General features: G+C 39.2%; 2 protein-coding genes across 4 annotated transcripts in view; one reads left to right on the top strand and one right to left on the bottom strand.

Moving 5' to 3' along the window:
- The window catches only part of LOC134819166 (uncharacterized), a 93,306-nt gene that overhangs the window by 11,062 nt on the left and 60,218 nt on the right, over positions 1-22,026 (bottom strand). For all 3 annotated transcript variants that reach the window (XM_063828951.1, XM_063828950.1, XM_063828952.1), the window contains exons 2-5: positions 13,562-13,668; positions 13,370-13,421; positions 12,969-13,076; positions 12,533-12,649 (exon numbers count right to left, since the gene is read on the bottom strand). In XM_063828951.1, the coding sequence (XP_063685021.1) occupies positions 12,533-12,649; positions 12,969-13,076; positions 13,370-13,421; positions 13,562-13,660 (376 nt within the window). In that variant the 5' untranslated portion in view covers positions 13,661-13,668. The remainder of the gene's footprint in view (positions 1-12,532; positions 12,650-12,968; positions 13,077-13,369; positions 13,422-13,561; positions 13,669-22,026) is intronic.
- LOC134819440 (uncharacterized) lies at positions 8,761-10,661 on the top strand. The gene is made up of 3 exons (XM_063829390.1): positions 8,761-9,000; positions 9,173-9,296; positions 9,415-10,661. The coding sequence occupies exons 1-3, from the start codon at positions 8,865-8,867 to the stop codon at positions 10,415-10,417; spliced, it is 1,263 nt and encodes a 420-aa protein (XP_063685460.1). The 5' UTR covers positions 8,761-8,864; the 3' UTR covers positions 10,418-10,661.

The following is a 22,026-nucleotide window of genomic DNA, read 5'->3' as shown; positions in this document are numbered from 1 at the left end:
CGAACAGTGTAAGGAGTGCTTTAAAAAATAACTTTGAACGCATGACAACCCTTTTCAGGCCAAAAAATGCACGCATTGCTTTGGTTTTAAGGTTTTGTTGAGCGATCTGCACTTGACCCGATTGATGAAGTTCAAATCCAAGGTAACAATAACTGTCAACAATTTCAAGATTAGATCCGTTGAGTGTAAATTTGATGTTTCGTACGTCCTGTTTTAACGCTTTCTTACCAAAGATGACTGTTTGAGTTTTGAGTTCATTGATTTCAATGCCCCACTCCTTACAAAAATTACCGAGAATATTAAGTTGCATTTGAGTGGTTTCCTGATCGAGTGAAAGGAGTATAAGGTCATCCGCCCACAGCAGGTGGCTAACAGTCATATTTGAAAGTACGGGGCAATTTGGAAAATCTAGGAGGCAGGACATATCACTGAGAAAAACTTTAAAAAGGTCAGGGGAGGGTGGGTGACCTTGTTCTGTACCTTTACGTATCTGAAAGCGTTTACTAAGATGACCAGATAATTTTATGTAAGCGTACGAGTTTGAGTACATATTTTTGAGGACATTGTAGAAATTTCCAGTTATAAATCAAGAGGCTTGCATATAATGAACATATTGACATGGGTGCAGAGTTGAGTCTGTACGGAACCTAGTATGCCATTTTTTGCGAGTTTGAGGAAAAGGGCTTGACGGCATACTGAGTCGAATGCTTTTTTAAAATCAACAAATACTGCAAATACAGGTTTCCCCAAAAGTTTATATTTTGAAGCTATAGTTTTCATGGTTAGTATGTGATCGTGTTGAAGTATGTGATGGTTTTTTCTGCTCGATAAAGTTAGTTAAACTTTTAAACATTGTACTTACTTGTACTTGATTAGGTCTCCTCAATCATTCGAGTGGCCTGCACCAATGAACTCCCGTTTGTGACGTATCATCTCCCTCCAAAGTTTGCGGTCACTAGCCATCTCGCTCGCTCCTTCTAGGTCTATGTCAGTGTTTCCTGTAAACGATGCAGCATCTTCCAGCAAACATTTCCTCCAGTTCTTTCTTGGACGGCCCCTAGATCTTCTCCCATGGGCAGGGGTCCAATTAAGCAGGTACTTAGGAAGCCTAGTGTCTGGCATTCTGGTGACATGGCCAAACCAACGCAGGCGGTTTGCTCCTATGTACGTCTCTACTGGATTTATCTTTGCACGCTCCAGCACTTCAGTGTTTCTAACCCGATCGAGCCATCTTATCCTAAGTATTCTCCTCAAGCAACGCTGATGGAACACCTCAAAGCGATGTAGCTGCTTTTTGGTTGTGTTCCAAACCTCACTACCATATAACAATATTGTCAAAACCGCTGCCTTATAAATCCTGATCTTTGTATAAGACTGGATGTTGCGGTTTTTCCATATATTACTCAGTTGATTGAAGGCTCCGGAAGCTTTCTGAATCCTAGCTGACAGCTTACGGTCGATAGTACCGTCGCTGGAAATAATTGTACCTAAGTACGTAAAGTCACTAACTTGCTGCACTGGCGTGTCTTCAACAGTGATGTTCACTGTGGCTTCTTTCGTGTATGGCCGTTGAGAGGTTGCTTTACCAATGACCATAGCCTCAGTCTTTTTACCATTGTGATTGATTCTAAGACCTCCCTGGGCACCATACATACACAAAAGGTCAGTTGTTTCTTGAAGACCTTCCTCGCTGTTATCCAGGACAGCCATGTCATCTGCATAATCTGTATCTAACACAGTGATATCATCAACAAGCGGACTGATAGATCTTTGAAGAACCGCTCCGTGGGACACCACTTTGTTGCTTTCTGTTCTCTCAGCAGCCACATTGAGGCAGACATTAAAAAGTGGGGGACCCTGAATGTCTCCTTGGCCACTGCCTGAACTTACTTCAAACCATTCTGATAGTTCACCATTGTGTCTAACAGCACTAACAGTTCCATTAAAGAATGCCTGTATTATTCGAATGTATTTACATGGCAGGCCATAATGACTGAAAGCTTTCCAAATATAATTCCTGTCGATGGAATCAAAAGCTGCCTTGAAGTCCACAAAATTTACATACAGGGGGAGATTATATTCAATGCAGTTATGTATAATAGTGCGGAGTGAATAAATCTGATCAATGCATGATCTGTTCTTTCTAAACCCACACTGATTGTCTCGTAGCAAACTTTCTAAACCGTGATGATTTGATACAGTTTAGATGCTGTAGATCTTAGAGTGATCCCCCTATTATTGGAGCAATGAGAGGTATCACCCTTCTTTGGTACAATTATCACGATGCCTTTCAACCAGTCGTCAGGCACTGCTTCTGAATTCCAAACTTTAGAGAACAATTTCTCCATCCTATCCACAAGACCACTTGCCCCATACTTTAACTGCTCATTAGAGATTTCGTCAATCCCAGCACTTTTGTGGTTCTTCAATTTTTTGAGACAGTTTAAAATCTCAAGTCTTGTGGGGGGACCATCACCATCACCAAGATAAGGAAAGCATGGAACCACTTCAAGATGGTCCAGGTCAGACATATCCGCATTCGTGGGAGGAGGGTTTAATAGCTCCGAAAAATGTTCTCCCCATCTCTCTCTGTCTGAGCAGAGGGATCAGCAATCAACTTCCCGGATTTGTCTCTTACAGCAGTTGATTTTCGATTCTTCTTACCGGACAGTGTTTTTATCCGTTGCCAGACTTCCCTTTGACGGCCATGGACAGCAGCTGTTTCCAGATCTGCTGCAACTCTAAGAGCCCAATTCTCGTCGTCTTTCCTGCAGCTCTTTTTGACAAGTTTGTTGGCCCGAGAATACTCGCTCCTATTGTTTTTGTCACTAGGCGCCATCTGTTTAATCTTACTGCGTTCTGCAATAAGGGTTTTTGTCTCCTGAGACAAATGCTGCTGCTTTCTGCGCCGGGGGCGCTCACCCAGTACCTCCATAGACACTTCTTTAATAGTATCCTTAACTAATGTCCATTCTCCATCAAGATTCTCCTCCATTGGTAGGCAGCTAAAACGATTTTGAAGAGCAATGCAGTACTCTTCAACCTTGGACTGATCTCTAAGATTCTCAATTGCTGGAGATATCCTACGAGAGGCGTTCATTTTTTGAACTGCCATAAGTTTGACTCTAAATTGACCCCGAACCAAATAATGATCGGAGCCAATGTCTGCACCCCTGCATGATCTTACGTCAAGTAGAGAGTGACTCCACTTGGTAGAAATACAGACATGGTCAATCTGATTTACTGTGCGGCCATCTGGAGACTTCCAACTTCCTTTATGAATATCACGATGCTGGAAAAGCGTCCCACCGATTGTCAACTGATGTAATGCACAGAAATCTAATAGTCGAAGGCCGTTGTCATTTGATGAAACGTGAAGGGAATGCTTACCAATCACACCGGAGCAAGCTGAGTTATCTTGGCCAATGCGAGCATTTAGATCTCCAAGTAAAAACTTCACGTCATGAGCTGGTAGTTCATCAAATGCCCCAGATAGCTGCTGATAAAAGTCATCCTTTACCCCGACTGCTGCATCCTCAGTTGGAGCATAAGCTATCACAATCGAAATGTTGATATGTCGACTGTGCAGCCTTGCTGCAAGAATTCGTTCTGATATCGGACTGTATGAAATCAATGAATTTTTTTCCCTGCTCTTGCCGAAGGCAAAAAGATCGTAGGGAATAAGTAATCGGGTTTGGATATATGAAGTGGCCCGACGGTCCTACGGTGATGACAAAAGTCTGCTCCTTCGCAATATAGACCACTCCCCTATAATTATGTGTATAAAAGGAGGCAATTTTGCGCGCGCGACGCCAGCTATGTGTTAATTAATTACAGGCATAGCAACCAGTTTTAGGTGCTTGACGACTGTTACACAGGTTTCCATCGGGTTGCAATTTACTCTAATTCATTAATATAGCATATTAGTCATCTGAGCGGATCAATCATCAATACAAGTGTTTAGTTATTTTGTTGAAACAAGCTTAATAAATTACCGAGTGATAAAATTCAGCAAGTCGAAACAAATTAAATTATTATATCAACTGATAAACTCCGAATATTTTACAGTTTATCGAAACTGAATGGTAAAAAGCGATTACATATTTAAGAACAGATGTTACTTTACATTTACATTCAAGAAGCAACTAAGATCAAGATTGCGGTATAGTATGCTTTTAAAGAATCCTATATAGTCGATGGTGCTGTAGATGTGTCGAGTAAGCATCAAAATGTATTAGTTTATGTTAGATACAAATAATAACTAAGATTAGACAGAATATTTTATTACAGTCAATAAAGTTGGCATACGATGCAGTATAAATATGACGTGACATGATCATACGCATCGTTAACAGTAACACGAAACAAAACCGCGCAACATATGAAATGATCTACAACCAAACCACATATAGAATATAGATCGACGGCGACACCTAAGATGCGCGCAGAATTTTCAAGTTCTGCACGCCTAATATAATGAAAACGATTATCACGTGCGCCAAACACCACTCTGGGATACAAGTAGAACAATTACATTGTAGGCAGTAGGGAAATTTAATCGTGCGTGGTGTTACCGCGGCGAAATTCTTGTTAGTCTTCTTCGAGAGGACTAAACCTACCGCTTGTCGTCTGTACCCATCACTTCTTCCTGAGTTAATAAAGAGGGACCCATCATCGAAGGTAACCTCACCAGTGCCGGGTCTGTGCGTCTCTGTCAGCCCCAAGACATCCATTTTATATGCTGACATATTCTGTGACAATTCATACAGCTTTGAGGAACTGCTCTCCAATGATAACACATTCCACGTTCCCACATTAATGCTGTGTTTGATAAAGTTGCATGGGAGTGCTCTCCCCTTCTCCGGGTCCACATGAGTGATATGCCTTGAACTAATAACACTGTTGAAATAAGGCGACTTCTTTGTTCTCATCTGCACACTGGGGTCCTTGCGGCTTTGCCCAGAGCACTTCATCCTGGCTACACCCCTCCTTGAACTCCGAGAGTCACTCCACTTTTGGTTATTCATTGATGTTTCAGTAGCTATTTTAAGGTTGAAGGGTAGCTGGCCCCTCGAACCTGGTAGTTCATTGTACATTGATACATTACATCTCTTGGTGGCAAGAGATTATTTATAATCTCAGGGAATAGTGATCGTGAAGGCAGTGAAGCCAATAACCTCTCCTATTCCAATGACCATAGTGCGTGATGAAGAATCACATCCTTTTCGAGGTGCTACTATTAAGCATTGTAATCTGTCCTGGGTGACTCCAGTATAAACAGATGACGTGCAACAAAACACTATGGATCTAGACAGGCAAAGGTCGATAAAAAACCGGGTGCGAGATGCTGGCAACTTCTCCTCTCTAAAAGTTTGCTACTGAAACATTACACACAAATCAAGGACGGTGTGCTTCTACCTCTGCAAGGTCGGGTGAGACCAGGATGACGGCAACTGGGCAAAGCCTCAGGGACCCCAGTGGCCTGATGAGAAGAGTGGTTGCTCGTCATAACAACAGAGTAATTAGTCAACAGATCGCTCATGTTGACACTGACTTCAGCAAGTCCAATCCTATCAACTACAGCAAACACTCAATGTACTTTGGAACCTGGAATGTTTTATCTTTAGTCAGCTCATCTTCACAGCTTTATCAACTCAGTCAGAACATTGATCACTACAGTCTTGATATTTTGGGTATTACTGAAACTCATATGCCAGGATCTGGAAGTACACTTTTGGACAATGGTAGTCTACTTATTCATTCTGGTAGGGGAGATGGTATCAAAAGGCAAGGGGTTGGCCTATGTCTTTCCAAAAAGATCAGGAACTCCCTGATCTCTTATGTACCTACATCAGAGCGGGTCTTAACAGCTAGGTTACACGGCAAACACCTCAACATATCTGTTGTTGTAGCCTACGCTCCGACTGACGGTGCTGATGACGGAGAGAAAGATCGTTTTTACAACGTTTTATCAGACACGTTTGGTGAACTGCCCCGACATGATCTGAAACTGCTACTGGGTGACTTCAATGGAAAAGTTACTTCAAACAGATATGGATTCGAGGGAGTTATTGGTGGAGAATCTCTCCATAGTTCATCAAGCGACAATGGGACCAGGCTCATGGATTTCTGTGCAGCCAATCAACTTGTTATTGGTGGAACTCTGTTCCAGCATAGAGACATCCACAAGGGTACATGGCGGTCTCCTAACGGGTTAACTGTGAATCAAATAGATCATGTTTGTATTAGTGGACGATTCCAACACTCGCTACTCGATGTTAAGGTATGTCGTGGGGCTGACATTGGTTCAGATCACTATCTTGTTCGTGGACGGCTGCAAATCAAACTGCAGTCGGTAGCTAAGATCACTGCTAAAAGGCACGATGTGCCTGCTATTGAACATTTGCGAAACTCGTCTAAGGTTCAAGAGTACAATGTGGCTCTTCAGAACCGTTTTGATTGTCTGGCTAATGAGGTCAACCTTGAGGACATGTGGGATAATTTCAAGCAGACAGTCACTGATGTCTCGATGGAAGTGCTTGGAAAGCGTCCCCGGAAGGTTAAAGAACAACACCTTTCGCAAACCTCTAAGAACTTGATAGAGCAACGGGGAATGTTCAAACGGAGGGATCCCACTTCAAACGTCAATAGATCAGCCTACTCTAAACTTAATAAATTAGTTAAGAAAAGTTGTAAAATTGACGACAACAACTGGGCTACTAAAATAGCGACTGATCTAGAGGAGGCTTCTAAGAAAGGCCAGCAAAGGGAAGTTTGGGATAAGATAAAGAAGATTTCTGGGAAAAAGAAGAAGAAAGTGGGTATGTCAGTTAGGGATAAGGATGGTCATTTTATTACAGACCCGGACAGTCAGAAGGAAAGGTGGAAGGAGCACTTTACTGAGCTCTTAAATCCTCCACTATCGGATGCCAATCTTGATGACCTCGATGGTGTGCCCTCACAACCGAGTTTTGACTACCTTTCTTGTTCTGATGGACCTCCTTCTAGAGATGAGATTAGTTATGCTCTAAAGAAACTGAAGAACTGCAAAAGTGCAGGGGTTGATGAGATAACTAATGAACAACTTAAGTATGGTGGAAGTGCTCTTGTTGGCCAACTAGAGCTACTGTTTAAAAAGGTATGGGAGGAAGAGGTGATCCCTGAGGATTGGCTTAAAGGTGTTATAGTGGTTATCGGAAAGAAGGGAGACACCTCATACTGCTGCAATAATAGGGGTATAACTCTTAGGGCAACGTCTTCTAAGGTTCTTCAAATGGTTCTTCTTAAGAGGCTGGATGTTGGAATGGAGTGTCTTCTTAGGGAAAATCAGTGTGGGTTCAGACGGAACCGCTCATGTATTGATCAGATTTATTCCATCCGCACCATTATTCACAACTGCATTGAGTTTAACATTCCACTTTATGTTAATTTCATTGATTTTAAGGCAGCGTTTGATTCCATCAGAAGAGAGTTTATTTGGTCAAGCATGAGACACTATGGACTTCCTGAGAAATATGTTAGAATCTTTCAGGCATTCTTCAACGGAACCATGAGTGCTGTCAGGGTTAATGGTGAAATGTCTGATTGGTTCTCTGTTAATTCGGGCACTGGACAGGGTGATATCCAGGGCCCCCCTGTATTTAATTTTTGTCTGAACTTTGGAATCTTTTTGGCCGAGGTTCACAAGGCAATCAGTCATGGTGCTGTACTGCAAAAGGAACTAAAGGGTGCAGATGAAAAAGTTATCATGGACAGTGACTACGCTGATGATCTGGCAGTGATGGACAATACTGAAGAAGGGCTGCAAGAGTCCACTGATCTTATAGCTTATTACACCTCTTATGCTGGGTTGAAAATCAACGCTAAAAAGACACAATGCATGGCGATCAGCAAGTGTGCGTCCCAGCGACCTTACACCGAAAGAGACAGTATAAAGCTAACAGTGGAGGGAGAACCTGTTGAACAGGTCAGCAACTTTGTTTATCTTGGTGCCAACATCAGTGGGGATGGTACCATTGACCGAGATCTTGACATCAGGATCCAGCGTGCTAATGGTGCGTTCCATCAGCTTTGGAAGATATGGAACAGTCGAACTATAAGAACGCCCACCAAGATCCGTATCTACAAGGCTGCTGTTATTACTATTCTGTTATATGGAGCCGAAGTGTGGAACACAACAAAGAAGCAGATGAAACGGTTTGAGGTCTTCCATCTGACCTCCCTGAGAAGAATTTTGAAGATAAAGTGGTTCTTCCATGTCTCCAATGAAGAAGTTCTCAGGCGTGCTGGAATTAAGTCTATCGAAACTTTCATCGGTGCGGCTAGACTAAGGTGGTACGGACATGTTGTCAGAATGCCAGAGACGCGGTTTCCCAATTTCTTACTGGATTGGAAACCAAACTATGGAAAGAGACTGAGAGGACGACCCCGCAAAGGCTGGATGGCCTGTGTACTCGAGGATGCGGCTGAATTTACAGGTGTCGATAACATCAGCAGAGATGCAGTAAAACAGTTGGCTCTAAAGCGAGTGGAATGGAGGAACATGTTACGCCGTAGAAGAGATGTGTGTGATGCAGGCCACTCCAACGACTAGGAGGAGACCTCTTCATGTAGCATGTGTATGTACATTACAGCAATATTCAGATCGTTTCAATGTTATGATAGTACACACTCAATCCAGAAGAAGCTTTCAAATAGTAACGAAGAACGATCTCATGATATCAACAAACTGTAATAGAAGTAAGTTAAAATTGAGACATTACAGCAATATTCAGCAAGCTTTGATCAGACCTCTTACTCTATTCATTTTTGTTTGATTTTTGCTCGATATTATATTTCACTTGGCAGAGTAATTCTTAAAAGAAATGACAAACGGTGAAAATGACGTCCTGGTTGATAAAGACAACCAGCAACAAACAACTTGGACAAGGAATGATAAGATGTTGTTGATATGTTGTCTCCTATGCGACTTTGCAGATGGAACAGAGATTGATTTGCCTGGTTGGTGAAACTTATTATTTTTGAAGTGAAAATTTTCAATTTCTTTCTGCACATTGCACAAGCTCATTCACATTTTACAAAATAGCCTTCCTTGTATTGAAAACCTCACTCCTACTCTGTAACACACGCGAGCCGCGAGGAAGCCTGATAACCATATTTCCTCACGTATCAGGAATGTTAACTCAACAAGTTTCATGTGACATTGGAATATCTCATTGGAAAGAAGGATTATTGGATTGCATTCTGTTCTTCTCCTTAGCAGTTTCAGTTATGATTGCAGGACCATTGGCGAAAAGGTAGGTTCAAAGTATTTTTCTAGACGATTTTAACTGTAACCCTCAAGCTGCAGTGAAACATTTGCTAGTAGTAATACAGAAATTAAAAAAAAATAGATTTAACGATATTGTGTTTCAGGTTTGAAAAACGGAAGATAGTTTTAATCTCGCTATATCTGAGTGTATGCAGTTTAGTTTTCTGTGGCATGGTTGCAAACTTTACAGCTCTTTTTCTTTCTCGAGCCATACTTGGCTTTTGTTGTGGACTCAGATACACCATTATTTATGTTTGGGCCGCTGACATAGTTTCCAATAAAGAGATTCTAGACAGAATTTTAATGATAACACAGATTTTCTACACTGCCGGGTCAATGTGGTCGTCAGTGTTGGGGTTCCTACTACTTGAATGGATTGGATGGAGGAAGTTTCTACTTTTCTCGACATTGCCCGTACTCAGTCCTCCGATCATCATGGTTCACTTCTGTGTAAAAGATATAAAAGGATCACAAATAGAAAGGTCAGAAGACGAAGCAGAACAGCAAGAAACAGTGACTGTTTCAAACTTTGCAGCTAGAACCACAAAAATGGGGCTGCTCGTTGCTTGTGTTACTTTTAATGGCTGGTTGACCACCCTCCTCGTTCCAGCGTTGATCCAGATGCTTAAGATCAATAAAGCAGGACCAAACATTGATTGCTCAGTTACCATGACTCAAGGGCCGGAACTCTTGTTACTGGCACTTGTTAACTTCGCAGGTATGCCCTCTGTATTCCTTATGCACTGGATAAAAGACAAGATTGGATTTCGTAAACTGCAGGGGTTTGTTTCCCTAGTATACGTAGCAAACTTTGTACTGATGCTCACACAACAAAACCTTGCGGTAGCGATTTTCACTAACTTCATAACGAAGTTCTTGAACGGGATAATTGTTTTGGGCTACAGCTATGTCCTCTTCGACGTGAATTACTTCGGACCGTCAAACTTTGAAGTAGGTGCTAGCATCGCAACCGCAATTGGCTTGATTGGTGGAATGGCTGGGTCAGGCATGGCCGCATTTGCCTCCACATCATCTGTTATAATCACTGCTTTGGTGGTCAGTGTGGTTCAGGTGATGGTTGTTGTTTCTATGACAGAGGTTCAGTAGCAATATCAAGCTGAATAGGTGAGCAGGTTAAATAGACAGAAGACAGAAGGTTAGATAGAAAAGTGCTCAACACATGAGGCCAGGTTTCAAAATGAGGGAGTGGTCTGAAAGTCCTTTCCGAAACTTTCTTTAGTTAGATATCCCAGCCCTATTCAGAAGAATTTGTGATTAATTTATTGCACTGTAAATTTGTATTTCCTGATAAATAATGAGACCTAATTATTTCATTTTCAGAGTTTTAGTCACAATTTCGTATTACTCTAACTAACTTAATTTTAACAATTTTGTGCCAATTTTGCGTCATTTTTCTTTATAAATTTTATCTACCACGCTATCAGTGAAACAATTTTATCGTATTCCAATTTCTGATCGACTTTCATGATATTCTCTAATCATGACCTTTTTATAAATTTTTGAATCTCTTTGACTGAGTATTATGATTGATTTTATCTGACTAATTTATTTCTTTTTTGTAGGCTCTAGCGATGTAATAAACGAAGTTTCCAAGCCAAATTTGTGTGTTTCCCTTCGTGTCCAAAATCAATCATACTCTAACTCAGTTGATGAAGTAAAATATAATTTGACAAAGTAAAATATATTCGAAGAAATAGTGTTATACATAATTTGTTGCCTTATTAAGTTTGTTACTGATGTCTTTAACGAATTTGTTGCTTTAATGTTGCCTTAATGTTGCCTTAATGTTGTCTTAATGTTGTTTTATCGTTTGTTGTCTTATTGGTGTTTGTTGCGTTAATGTTGTCTTAATGTTGTCTTATTGTTGTATTAATGTTGTCTTATTGTTGTCTTAATGTTGCATCGGTGTTTGTCCTAGTTCCCCATATCTATATACTAGAAGAAAAGAACGGCAGTTTGTACAGATAAAAGAAAAATTTTTATAACAAAACAGCACGTATAGCTATTATAAAGCAATGAAAGGCATTAGTTTGGTCAAATCAAACAGAACATATTACGCTATCAGACTTTCAACTGACTAAGGTAGGGTTAAAACAGTTTCGACGCTAGCAACGATCCCCTTTTACATAGTTCCACTCAATAAATGTAATAGATTTGTAGTGTTGTAATTAGTTTATAGCTATAACGCTATAAGACAACTAGGTTTTATTACAAAACAGATTGTAGAACTATAACAAAACACCAGGTTTACAACGTCAAGCAGTATAATATAATAACTGAACAAGTATAACAATATATAACGTACAATATACAGAGGTATAGAAACACCAGGTTTACAACGTCAACTTAACAGAAGCAGTATAATATAATAACTGAACAAGTATAACAATATATAACGTACAATATACAGAGGTATAGAAACACCAGGTTTACAACGTCAACTTAACAGAAGCAGTATAATATAATAACTGAACAAGTATAACAATATATAACGTACAATATACAGAGGTATAGAAACACCAGGTTTACAACGTCAACTTAACAGAAGCAGTATAATATAATAACTGAACAAGTATAACAATATATAACGTACAATATACAGAGGTATAGAAACACCAGGTTTACAACGTCAACTTAACAGAAGCAGTATAATATAATAACTGAACAAGTATAACAATATATAACGTACAATATACAGAGGTATGGACAAGGTTGTTAAATACGTCAAATTTTCGTGAAATAATACGACGTATTCGGTTCTGATAAAGAATACGTCGTAATACGCCGTAATACGGTAATTTCTATGGATTGTTAAATACGTCCACGAATACGCCATAATACGTAATACGCTGATTTGTCAAAATTAAACATTACAGCTGCGCGCCACCCTCATCATTGATCATGCATTAAAGGAGTGCAGTTATACATGATAACTTAAATTTGTAATCAAATTTCATGGATAATATTAATCCGATAAGCTAAAATTTTTTGCGAAATTATCAATTACATATTAATACATATTTAATGATTTTGATGTTCAGAATTTAAAGACCGTCCGCGATCAATTTCAACTTCAAGCCACACCTTTTCGTAATACGTCAATTTTCGAGGATTAATACGTATTTGTATTCCAATACGTATTCCCTCCTAATACGTATTTAACAACCTTGGGTATGGAAACACCGCAGGTTTACAACGTACCGTCTGGGTGCTGGGATACAGTGAGGACAGACCTCCACTGAGCTAAAAATCTCTCCAACTCTTCCTTGTCCTTGTCTAGCTTCAACGTGTAGATCCTGTTTTCTCGGTTTACTATCCCTGTGGGTAGTTGGTGTTTCTCAAGTTTCCTGACACGTAGTATCTTTTAAAATCATGAATTTTTCTAGAGCTATTTTTCCCCAACGTGTCCTTAAAATCAAATTTCGGCGCCAGGATGCACCGTGTACTTGGTTACAGCACCTTTCTAATTGTTGGTCAGCAAAGATAAATTGAATTATGATTTTTATGATAAAATTTCCCCACTTCCCCTCTGCACAAATGCTAGAAATTTCAGTGGATCTCTCGTCTCTAATTTCACTAAAACTAATCCACAATTGGTGGCGAATGGTTTCAATTTAAGCTGCATGAAAGTCATTACCAACAACATTGGCTTTATCGTATTCTACGAAGACAGTTGACTGAGTCAAGTCTATCGCTGCCTCTGTTCTCTTCTTCATTCTTGTCTTGTGGATATACAGGGCTGTCTCTGCGAATAAAATACAGTGAAACCCCTATTTACCGTGGAGGTTGGGGAAAGGATAGCAGCAGCGGTAAATCGGGGTTCGCGGTAAATCGGGATTTTGTTTGTTTACATCATGTATGTTAAGCCCTATTTGCAGTACTATCAGCATGTAAGTTTTAAATTGGTAAAGAGATCGAGTGTACTTGGAGTTGGAAGGATCCATGCCATTAACTTCCAACCAACAATTATTATTAAAGCGAAGAAACTTCACAGTGAGTTGACGGTTGTAACAGGGAAACAAAGTATTCGTAACTTACTTTTTTCTGTTGAATTGTGTGTAATCTCAACAAACTTCGGCTGAGGCGCTTTCTGAAACAGAAGACATTTGAGAAAGTAGAACAAAATGATAAATTAAAAATGTTGTTAATCATGTAAAAATACGGTTACATGAAGTATAACATTGTTCCAATTGTAATAAGATATGATAGATTAGTAATAAGAAGCCCCACCTGGTTAAGAGTTACACAAACAATCCCACTCAGCAAGACCTCATGCTGACCAGTAAAATGAGTTTTAGAACCCCGCCCTAGAGTCCTGAAGATCTCCATAATACTACCTGACAATTTGTAGATTTATGAAGGAGCATGTCTGACATGATAGATCTGGTTCTCTTGTGTAACTGTAAAAGAGGGACCAGATCTTCTGTCAATACAGTTGACAAAAGTTGTGAGAGCGGCTTTGAATTTGCATGCTTTGTATCAAAGCTTAGTTAATTAGGAGTCCCAAGGACTCAATAAATCGATGATAAAAATCTTATCGATATATGTTGTTGTTAATATAAATGCTATATATTATTCTATTTGGTTTTCAAAAAAAATCTCGTGATCAATTCAGAATTATGCTGGTTAACAGTCAGCGAGCAAAATCAGCAAGTTAAGCGATAAATACACCTTTTTGTGCGAGAAGCACAAAAAGGTGTATCCAAAGCGTACGGAGATAAAACTAGATTCAAACTAAAGACAAAAACTGAGCTGCAGAGAAATAGTTTAAAATAAAGAAATCCTGTGATTTAAGTAGTGCCTAACTATGCAAAATAGAAAGTAGAAATCCATCTTTTGAGGTCTACGAGCGTCACTACACAAAACACTAATTTTGTTTCAAGGCACGTCATTAATAACCCCCATCCCGAACCCCCAAAATCTGCACACAGATTTACCGCAGAAAACACTAACATGTCCCTAATTGAATAACAGTGATTTCCCTGGGGACAGGTTTAAGATACGGAACTGATAAGGCAAATATAGTATCTAAATCAGACTTCTGGTACTGTTCCAGAGAACGAGGGCTATTTATGGGAACTTTTGCTTTTGAGCTCCCATTGTTGGTGATTGAATCTTCATTCACACGACCACCCAACATACAGTCATTCTTTCTAAAGCGAATATTTAAAGGTAAAATACTAAAATAAGAATATTTCGGATCGTTCACGACGATTAACGTATTAAAACTTGTAAAACAATTGTGAACCATGGTGACAAGCAGCGCACAGGAAGCAAGAGTGCTGTAGACGTAGTGTCCACTTACAATGGGCCACATAACGGCAGTACGATAAGCTGGAGCCTGATGCAATACAGATAGAGCACTGGAGTCATATCACGCCATGTAAATGACGATATCATATTTCTTATAATTTGAAAATTCTACAAAACAATCATACTGGCTGTGTATAAGTATATAGTTTTCAGAAACAAAAACTATATACCGCAGATAGATCGTATGATGAAAATAAATGTGAATTGTGAGTCGAATGGTGTGTGTTTTAAGTTAAAGTTGATCGAAATCGAAAACCTAATTATCGTAAAACTGAATTTGGAGTGGGTAAGCTGTTGTAATTTGAACCGAAACTCGAAAATTCAATAAGAACAGTTATCAGATGGACTTTAAAATGTTTGATCGAGTTTATGTCGTTGGCCAAGTACCCAAAATATTCGCTAATTAGTTTAGCAATCATTTTAGATCACAAGTAAAATTGTACGAAATTTCAGTCTGATAAGAGTCAAGGCATCTCGGCTAGCTGGTTTAGCTCTCGCATCGTACGATTTTTAATCTTTCTCGACATGAAAAGACGTAACTATTATGTGTAATTTTGTGCAATTATGTAATCTATGTGTGAATATTGACTTAGGTTATATTACTTAAAAATTATTGAGTAATATACACACAAATGACCTTGTTTGCTTTAATGAAGTTAACTGTTGTATAAATAGATAAAATATGTGGTAACGTTATATTTATAACAATTCTTAATACTTGTATTGGTACCATACATTTCATCAAGATTGGGTTGCAAATTATGACCAATTCTAAACCGCAGTATAACAATATGATACATCGTAAGACTAGGAATCTAGGATGTAAAACATCTCAGCCAGTCAGGAAATAGGATGAATTAATGACTGCCTTAATTAATCCAGTGAGCTGCATGATTGGACCGCTGACCCAACACCGAGAAAGATGAATTAATGCTGTTCCGTTATGTGAATACTTTATATAAGCTTATAAGGGCTGAATGGACATTGTGGCTACGTTAAAACAGAACTCATCTAATGTAGCTCTACCATAGTACTAATGAGATTGGGTTGCTAATTAATTAGTTAATTAAAGTGCACATTGTTTACTGCATACAAATTATATTGCAACATAAAAGTGCAAAGTATTCTATTTTCAGAGTTACGACGAGCACGATATTCCTCAGAGAGTGACAGGAAGGAGATCATAAAGTTTGTTATAAAAACAGGAAGACAGAAGAACAAGCTGACAAGAAACAAAGACCCCACTCTAAACACTCGACTGAATGCTACACACAGCGAGCAACAAGTAACAGTGAGTAAAACACTACAGCATTACCTATCAATACCTATCAGTATGTAGTATCCCAACTCTTAGGTTTAGTACTGGGGGCGGTGTTTGTTGCAGGGTTTAGGATGTACATTCTCCTACATTCTACAATGGTAGTGGTACCGTCCCGGTTCAGCATGTATTATGATATATTCCGTCTATAAATGTACATTTATATAATTCGGAGCATATATATGGTGTTTCATGTGGTGTAACATTATGATGAGAATGTGAGAGTTGATACGTCATATTACGTCATATTTACCGACCTACGTCATACTTAACTACGTCATGCTTACCTATATCATAGGTTTCTGGTTACGACTTATTAGTCATAATCCAGGGATAGGCGGAATAGAAGTCAACGTTCCGGGCAAAGGAGTAGAATTCATGGAAAACGTTATTATAAAATAACCGATGGATATTTTGAAACTTATTGAATGTCGAAGATGAGTGATATTAGTAGAACGAGGTCGCTTTAGCTCCTTAGCTTCCGACTCGTCTGGTCATGCTGGTCCATGATATAAGGCCATAGCTCGCTGAGTGGTTTTTTGAGATCTGATATATTTCTGAGTCCCGTTTTCTTTCAATTATGAATTACCGATTTCTGTTTGATATCAGACATCGACTCACTATCCGAAACCCTCAAAAGTTACAGCCTTCTTTATTTTACAAGAGCCTGTATTGATCATCCTGTGATCTTGTAATGTTAACTCTCATAATAGAATATTATGAGAATAGCCATTTTAATATAACTCAATATCTTGTCTCTTTTAACCAATTGCCACAGATGACAGCGATTATCTAGCTTGGCTCACTGTTGGCTGACAAACGATAAGAAAAGCTGTGATTTTAACAGGTGCAGAGTGCATGCTGTACAAAATTATTTATCAGTATCAAGCCTACCTTTTTACATGCTTTATTCCGAATTAGGGCGAATTTGAGTACACCCGAGAAAACAATAACCCGATTACTGTTAGTTGATTAAAAATTCAACTGATTTTTATGACGTTTTATTTTATTTTATTTTTGTGAGGTGATTTTTTGATAGTAGACTGTTATTTATTTTATTTATTTTTTGGTGTGTTGCTGTGACGGGCACGCATGGGAGTAACTACTACGACCAGAACGTCTGACGCTTCCAAGAAGCCTACAGTTCTTCTCTTCAGCTTTGTTTTGTTCGGTTTTTTCACGGTGGCATCTCTCCACTTCGCCACATGGAATGTTAGAGGCATTAGTCAGGAACACTCGCAGCATCTAGCTGCAAATGATTGCGACAGATACAACTTGGATGTTATAGCCCTCCAAGAAACTAAGGTGTCTAAACACTCAGACACTGTTATACCCGGCAACCACAGGCTTCTTTTGTTTAACCAGAAGTTGTCTTGGCATGGCGGACTCGGTTTTATTATCAACAGTAAATTTGTATCAAATGTTGTCTCGTACCATCAAATCAGTGACAGAGTAGCATACATGGACCTTTCTCTACCATCAAAGTGTCATGGGAAACCATCACTGAAAGCCCGTATTATAAACTGCTACAGTCCAACTAATGTCAAATCTATACAGAACCCACGCATTGCTGATGAGTTTTACTGTGAGCTCCAGGAAGCTATCAGAATTCCTGCCAGACATGAACTTTTCATCATGGGTGATTTTAATGCTAGGCTAGGGAAACGGACTAAATCAGATTTTGAAAGTGGTCTTCAAACTAACATGGGAAGACATGGTATTGGTCGGCGTAACGAAAATGGCGAAAGGTTGCTAGCTTTCATGATCACTAATGGACTCTATGCAGCCAACACTGCATTTTCACATGCGAGCAGACACACCAACACTTTTACAGGATGGATTAAAGACCGTAGATCCAAAAAGTCTGTACCCTGGTTTTCTCAAATTGATTATGTTTTATGTAGATCTAGAAGTACCCCTCTGCTTGTTGACGCTAGGTCTTACGCTGGTGCAAAACTTCAATCTGATCACAAAATTGTAAAAGCAACTTTTGACCTCAGTAAACGTTACAAACTTTACAGTACTGCCAAACACAAAGTCAAGCAGTATAACACCAACTCATTGGTTTGTAGCAAAGATGTTCAAAGTTCTTTTCAACAAAATGCTGCTCAGAAGATTGAAACTGATACATCTGCCCAGTCAGTCACTGAAAGTTTTAATAACCTTTTCGAGGCGGTTAAAATTGCTGCATCTGAAACAGTGGGTATGAAAAGAAACATAGCCAAACGTCACAGAACATCAGACCCACAAGTCGTCTCTATGTCAGAAAAGAGACACCAATTACTACAACATTTAAACGACAACAAAATGCGTGACAGAACTATCCTGCGTAAGGAAATCAACAGACTCAAGAATGACATTGCAAAGCGCCTTATTACACTTGAAACCGCTCATGCCGACCTTCTAGCTGAGACGATCAACTCCACTGATGATACCAGAAGAATGTTCGAAGCAACCAGAGCAATTTCAAGCACAAAGGACACTCCTCCTATCTCAGTATTCCTACCAGAAACAGAAGAACTTGCTCTCAATGACGAAGATAAGGCAGACATAGTCAAGAACTGGTTCATGGAACATTACACAGGCCCAGAACCCCCACTAGAACCTTTTGTTGGAGCTGCTAAGCCATTAGATACGCCTATAACTGCACTTGAAGTTGAGACAGCAGCCAAGAAACTAAAGAACGGTAAAGCCGTTGGTCCTGACAACCTCCCTAACGAATTCCTTAAGTATGCACCTCCTTCTTTCTACATGAAGTTTGCATCACTTATCAATGAGTCCTTTGAAAAACAAGAACACGTTCAATCGTTCACTGAGGGATATCTTACCCCCCTACAGAAGCCTGGAAAACCAAAAGGACCAGTTAAGAGTCTGCGTCCCTTGTGCCTTCTCAATGGAACTAGGAAAATCCTTTCCATGATAACACTCCAGCGTATTCAACAACAGATAGCAGACTACACTGGGCCATGGCAGAATGCCTATAAATCAGGACACAGCTGCTCTAATATTGTCTGGACACAAAGGGTTCTTATTTCTGTTGTCAAGGAGAAACATTGGGAGTTTAGTAAAATGGGGATAGACATGTCATCAGCCTTCGACACAATACATCGGTCAACTCTCCTCAGGCTACTCGAAGATGCAGGATGCTCAGAAGATGACATAAGACTAGTTAGATATCTGCTCGCTAACACCAAGCTCAGAATTAAGATCAAAAAGACGACATCGGGAGAGTTCGAAGTCACAATAGGAGCCTTTCAAGGTGACTGTTTGTCTGGCTCGCTGTTTACCATGTACCTAGCTGGAGCACTCTACCACCTTAGAGTTGTTGTTATACATCTACGCCCTAATCCCCCCATATCCGAAAGCTCCCTTCCTTTAGAATGGGAATATGCTGATGATGTGGACTTTGCTGATGAAGATGAGGATTCGTTACACCAGCTCCTTCCAATTTGCAAGGAAATTCTCTCAGAATGGAATTTGTTTGTAAATGAATCTAAAACCGAGTTTGTAAAGTGTTATCTGGCTGGAAGTAGTGAGAAGGACGAAAAAGGAGAACCTCTAAGAAATAGAGAACCTTGGAGGAAGTGTGTGTCCCTAGGCTCTAAGCTATGTAGTAAAGAAGACATACAGCATCGTATGATCCTTGGAAATGTCGCATTCGAAAAATACAAGAAAGTTTGGATGCAAGGATCTAAGATTAATCTGAAGACCAAGATTAAGATATACGAAGCATACGTTACATCTGTTATGCTCTATAACTGCAATAGCTGGGCTACCCCTCAGAACCTATTTGACAAACTTGATGCATGTCATAGAAGACACCTGCGTCAAATATTGAAGATGACTTATCCCATTATTATCAGTAATAAAGCACTCTATGAACGCTGTGGTGTAACACCGTTGTCAGAGCGAGTGACATATGCTCGCTGGAAAATGCTTGGACATGTCCTTCGCAGTGACTGCTCATCACCAGCTCAGAGAGCTCTTCAATTTGCTGTTAATGCGTTATTTACCATGAAAGGACGTGTTGGTCGACACCAAAGTAATCTTTTAAAGTTTATTATAAATGATTTGAATAAAAGAAACCTACCATTACGTGATATTAATGATCTTTATGATCTTAGGGCTACTGCCTCTAACAGAGTTTTGTGGAGAAAATTATTTACCTCATAATTAACCTTTATTTTTCAGAGAACTGTTATGTTTTTTTGGGCACTTATCAGTCTCTTAAGATGTTTCTTTACTATTTCGAGATTGTTTTAAAAGTTAGATAATAATAAGACTGTTATTTATAGTGTGGTGTATATCAATAAAACTTCCTATCATTACTAAATGATATAATTTAAGTAGAATTTTCTGAATAGATTTGTTTTTTGAGATGATATACCTAATTCTTTGTTACTGGATATTTTCACCTAGCCTCACCCTTATGAACCACTCTGACGTGGCTAGTAGCTGTCACTTGTGTAAGTTGCTAATCATATGGGCGGTATACAAGCACATTATTTCATTTTATTTAAAGTACAGGTGCGCAACATGACAGCTATGTGGAATCCTCTATTCACTTGATGGGCTGATACAAAGCTTTGATATATTTATAGCCGAGACTGTATGTTTTAGTTATAAGACAAGTTATTCAAACCTTTTCCTGCTTTTCATCAATTTATTTCAACAGTTTTGCGTATTTTTAATTTTTGTCATGTTTGGTGTGCCGCGGAATTCCAAAAGAGTCGCTGATGTTCTTATCATATTTTGCTTGAATAAGATTTCACCCTGATTCACCAAGAGGAATCGACAGTTTCAACTGGAACAAACAAAATCATTGCTTTTAGACATTCCTTAATCACTTATCAGGCTTATTACTTAAGCATCTATTTTTAGAACTTCAGAAAACATTGCTTTGAGGGACAAATTTGCAACATTTTCTTCGTTTGACAGCGTTTAAAATCATAGTTAGAAATCGAAACGTTAGTTTCTGCTCACAACTAATAATTGGTTTAAAACTCATAGCCATGCTACGTATAGATTTCACAGTAACTTAACTTAATGTAATCATTCTAATGAACATGTGATTAGGATTCGTATAAATGTACGTGTGATCAGAGAGCTGCAGTAGAGTGGACTCCATTAAATCTTGCAATATGGGCATCATCATGTCTTGTCTATTCTCTCCTCCTAAGGTACTGATCACATTGAAAAACAGTTTTATTTTTCTTTCGTCGAACTTAAGATAGTTAAAATTACCATTTTTTCGTAAGTTAGCGTTTATTGTTCGGAAAATTACTAGATAGTGATCAATAAGTGACCAATAAGTGACCAGTAAATGAGTAATAAATGAGTAACAAGTGAACGGATAGTGACCATTTTATACCAATTGCAGGACGTTTTAGACCCCATCATATCTGAAAACAAGGTGGTTATAATAACTGAGGAAGGAGACGAAGAGAAGGTCGAGAACTTAAAAAGTATACTAGACAAACACGATCTCCCTGAGGCAGAAATCGTCGTAAGTTTAGGACTTCGGATATAAAATATGTTGGACCCATGAAATTAAATATTTTACTGATCAATATTGCAAGGTTCCAGTAAATTTTAGTAGTGGGAAAAAAAAGACCATTCAATGATTTGGTGAATCCTACATTATAAACAGTCAAGGTTGAGAATCCAAGAGCGCGACAAAACATCCTTTAACATTATCATATTATTCAAGTCCGATTTTCAAGTTCTATTCTTGATATTTCCAACAGACTCCTCAGCTGAATACATACCTCTAACAAATTCCTCCAACCAGGTCCATACGTTACCAGAGAACTGCCACAAGGGGCGGATGAAGGCTCACATTGAAGAGCTAAGTGGTGGTGATGAGCTGCCCTTCGTTACTTTCAACGGAATAGCCCTGGGACCTTACACTCACATCATGGCCATGGCAGACACGGCAGAGCTGTACAAAACTATCCATGGAAAGGTAAGGGAGTGTGAACGTTGCATGATGTATAATGCTTGCAGAGTAATCAGCAATGTAGGCAAAATACTGACATTTCTGTGCTTCCAAGCTGTTTTTAAG

Source organism: Bolinopsis microptera, chromosome 8, assembly GCF_026151205.1.
Source record: "Bolinopsis microptera isolate Bmic1 chromosome 8, MBARI_Bmic_1.0, whole genome shotgun sequence".
In the NCBI taxonomy this organism is placed as follows: Eukaryota; Metazoa; Ctenophora; class Tentaculata; order Lobata; family Bolinopsidae; genus Bolinopsis; species Bolinopsis microptera.
This window is presented reverse-complemented; position numbering and strand designations above follow the sequence as displayed.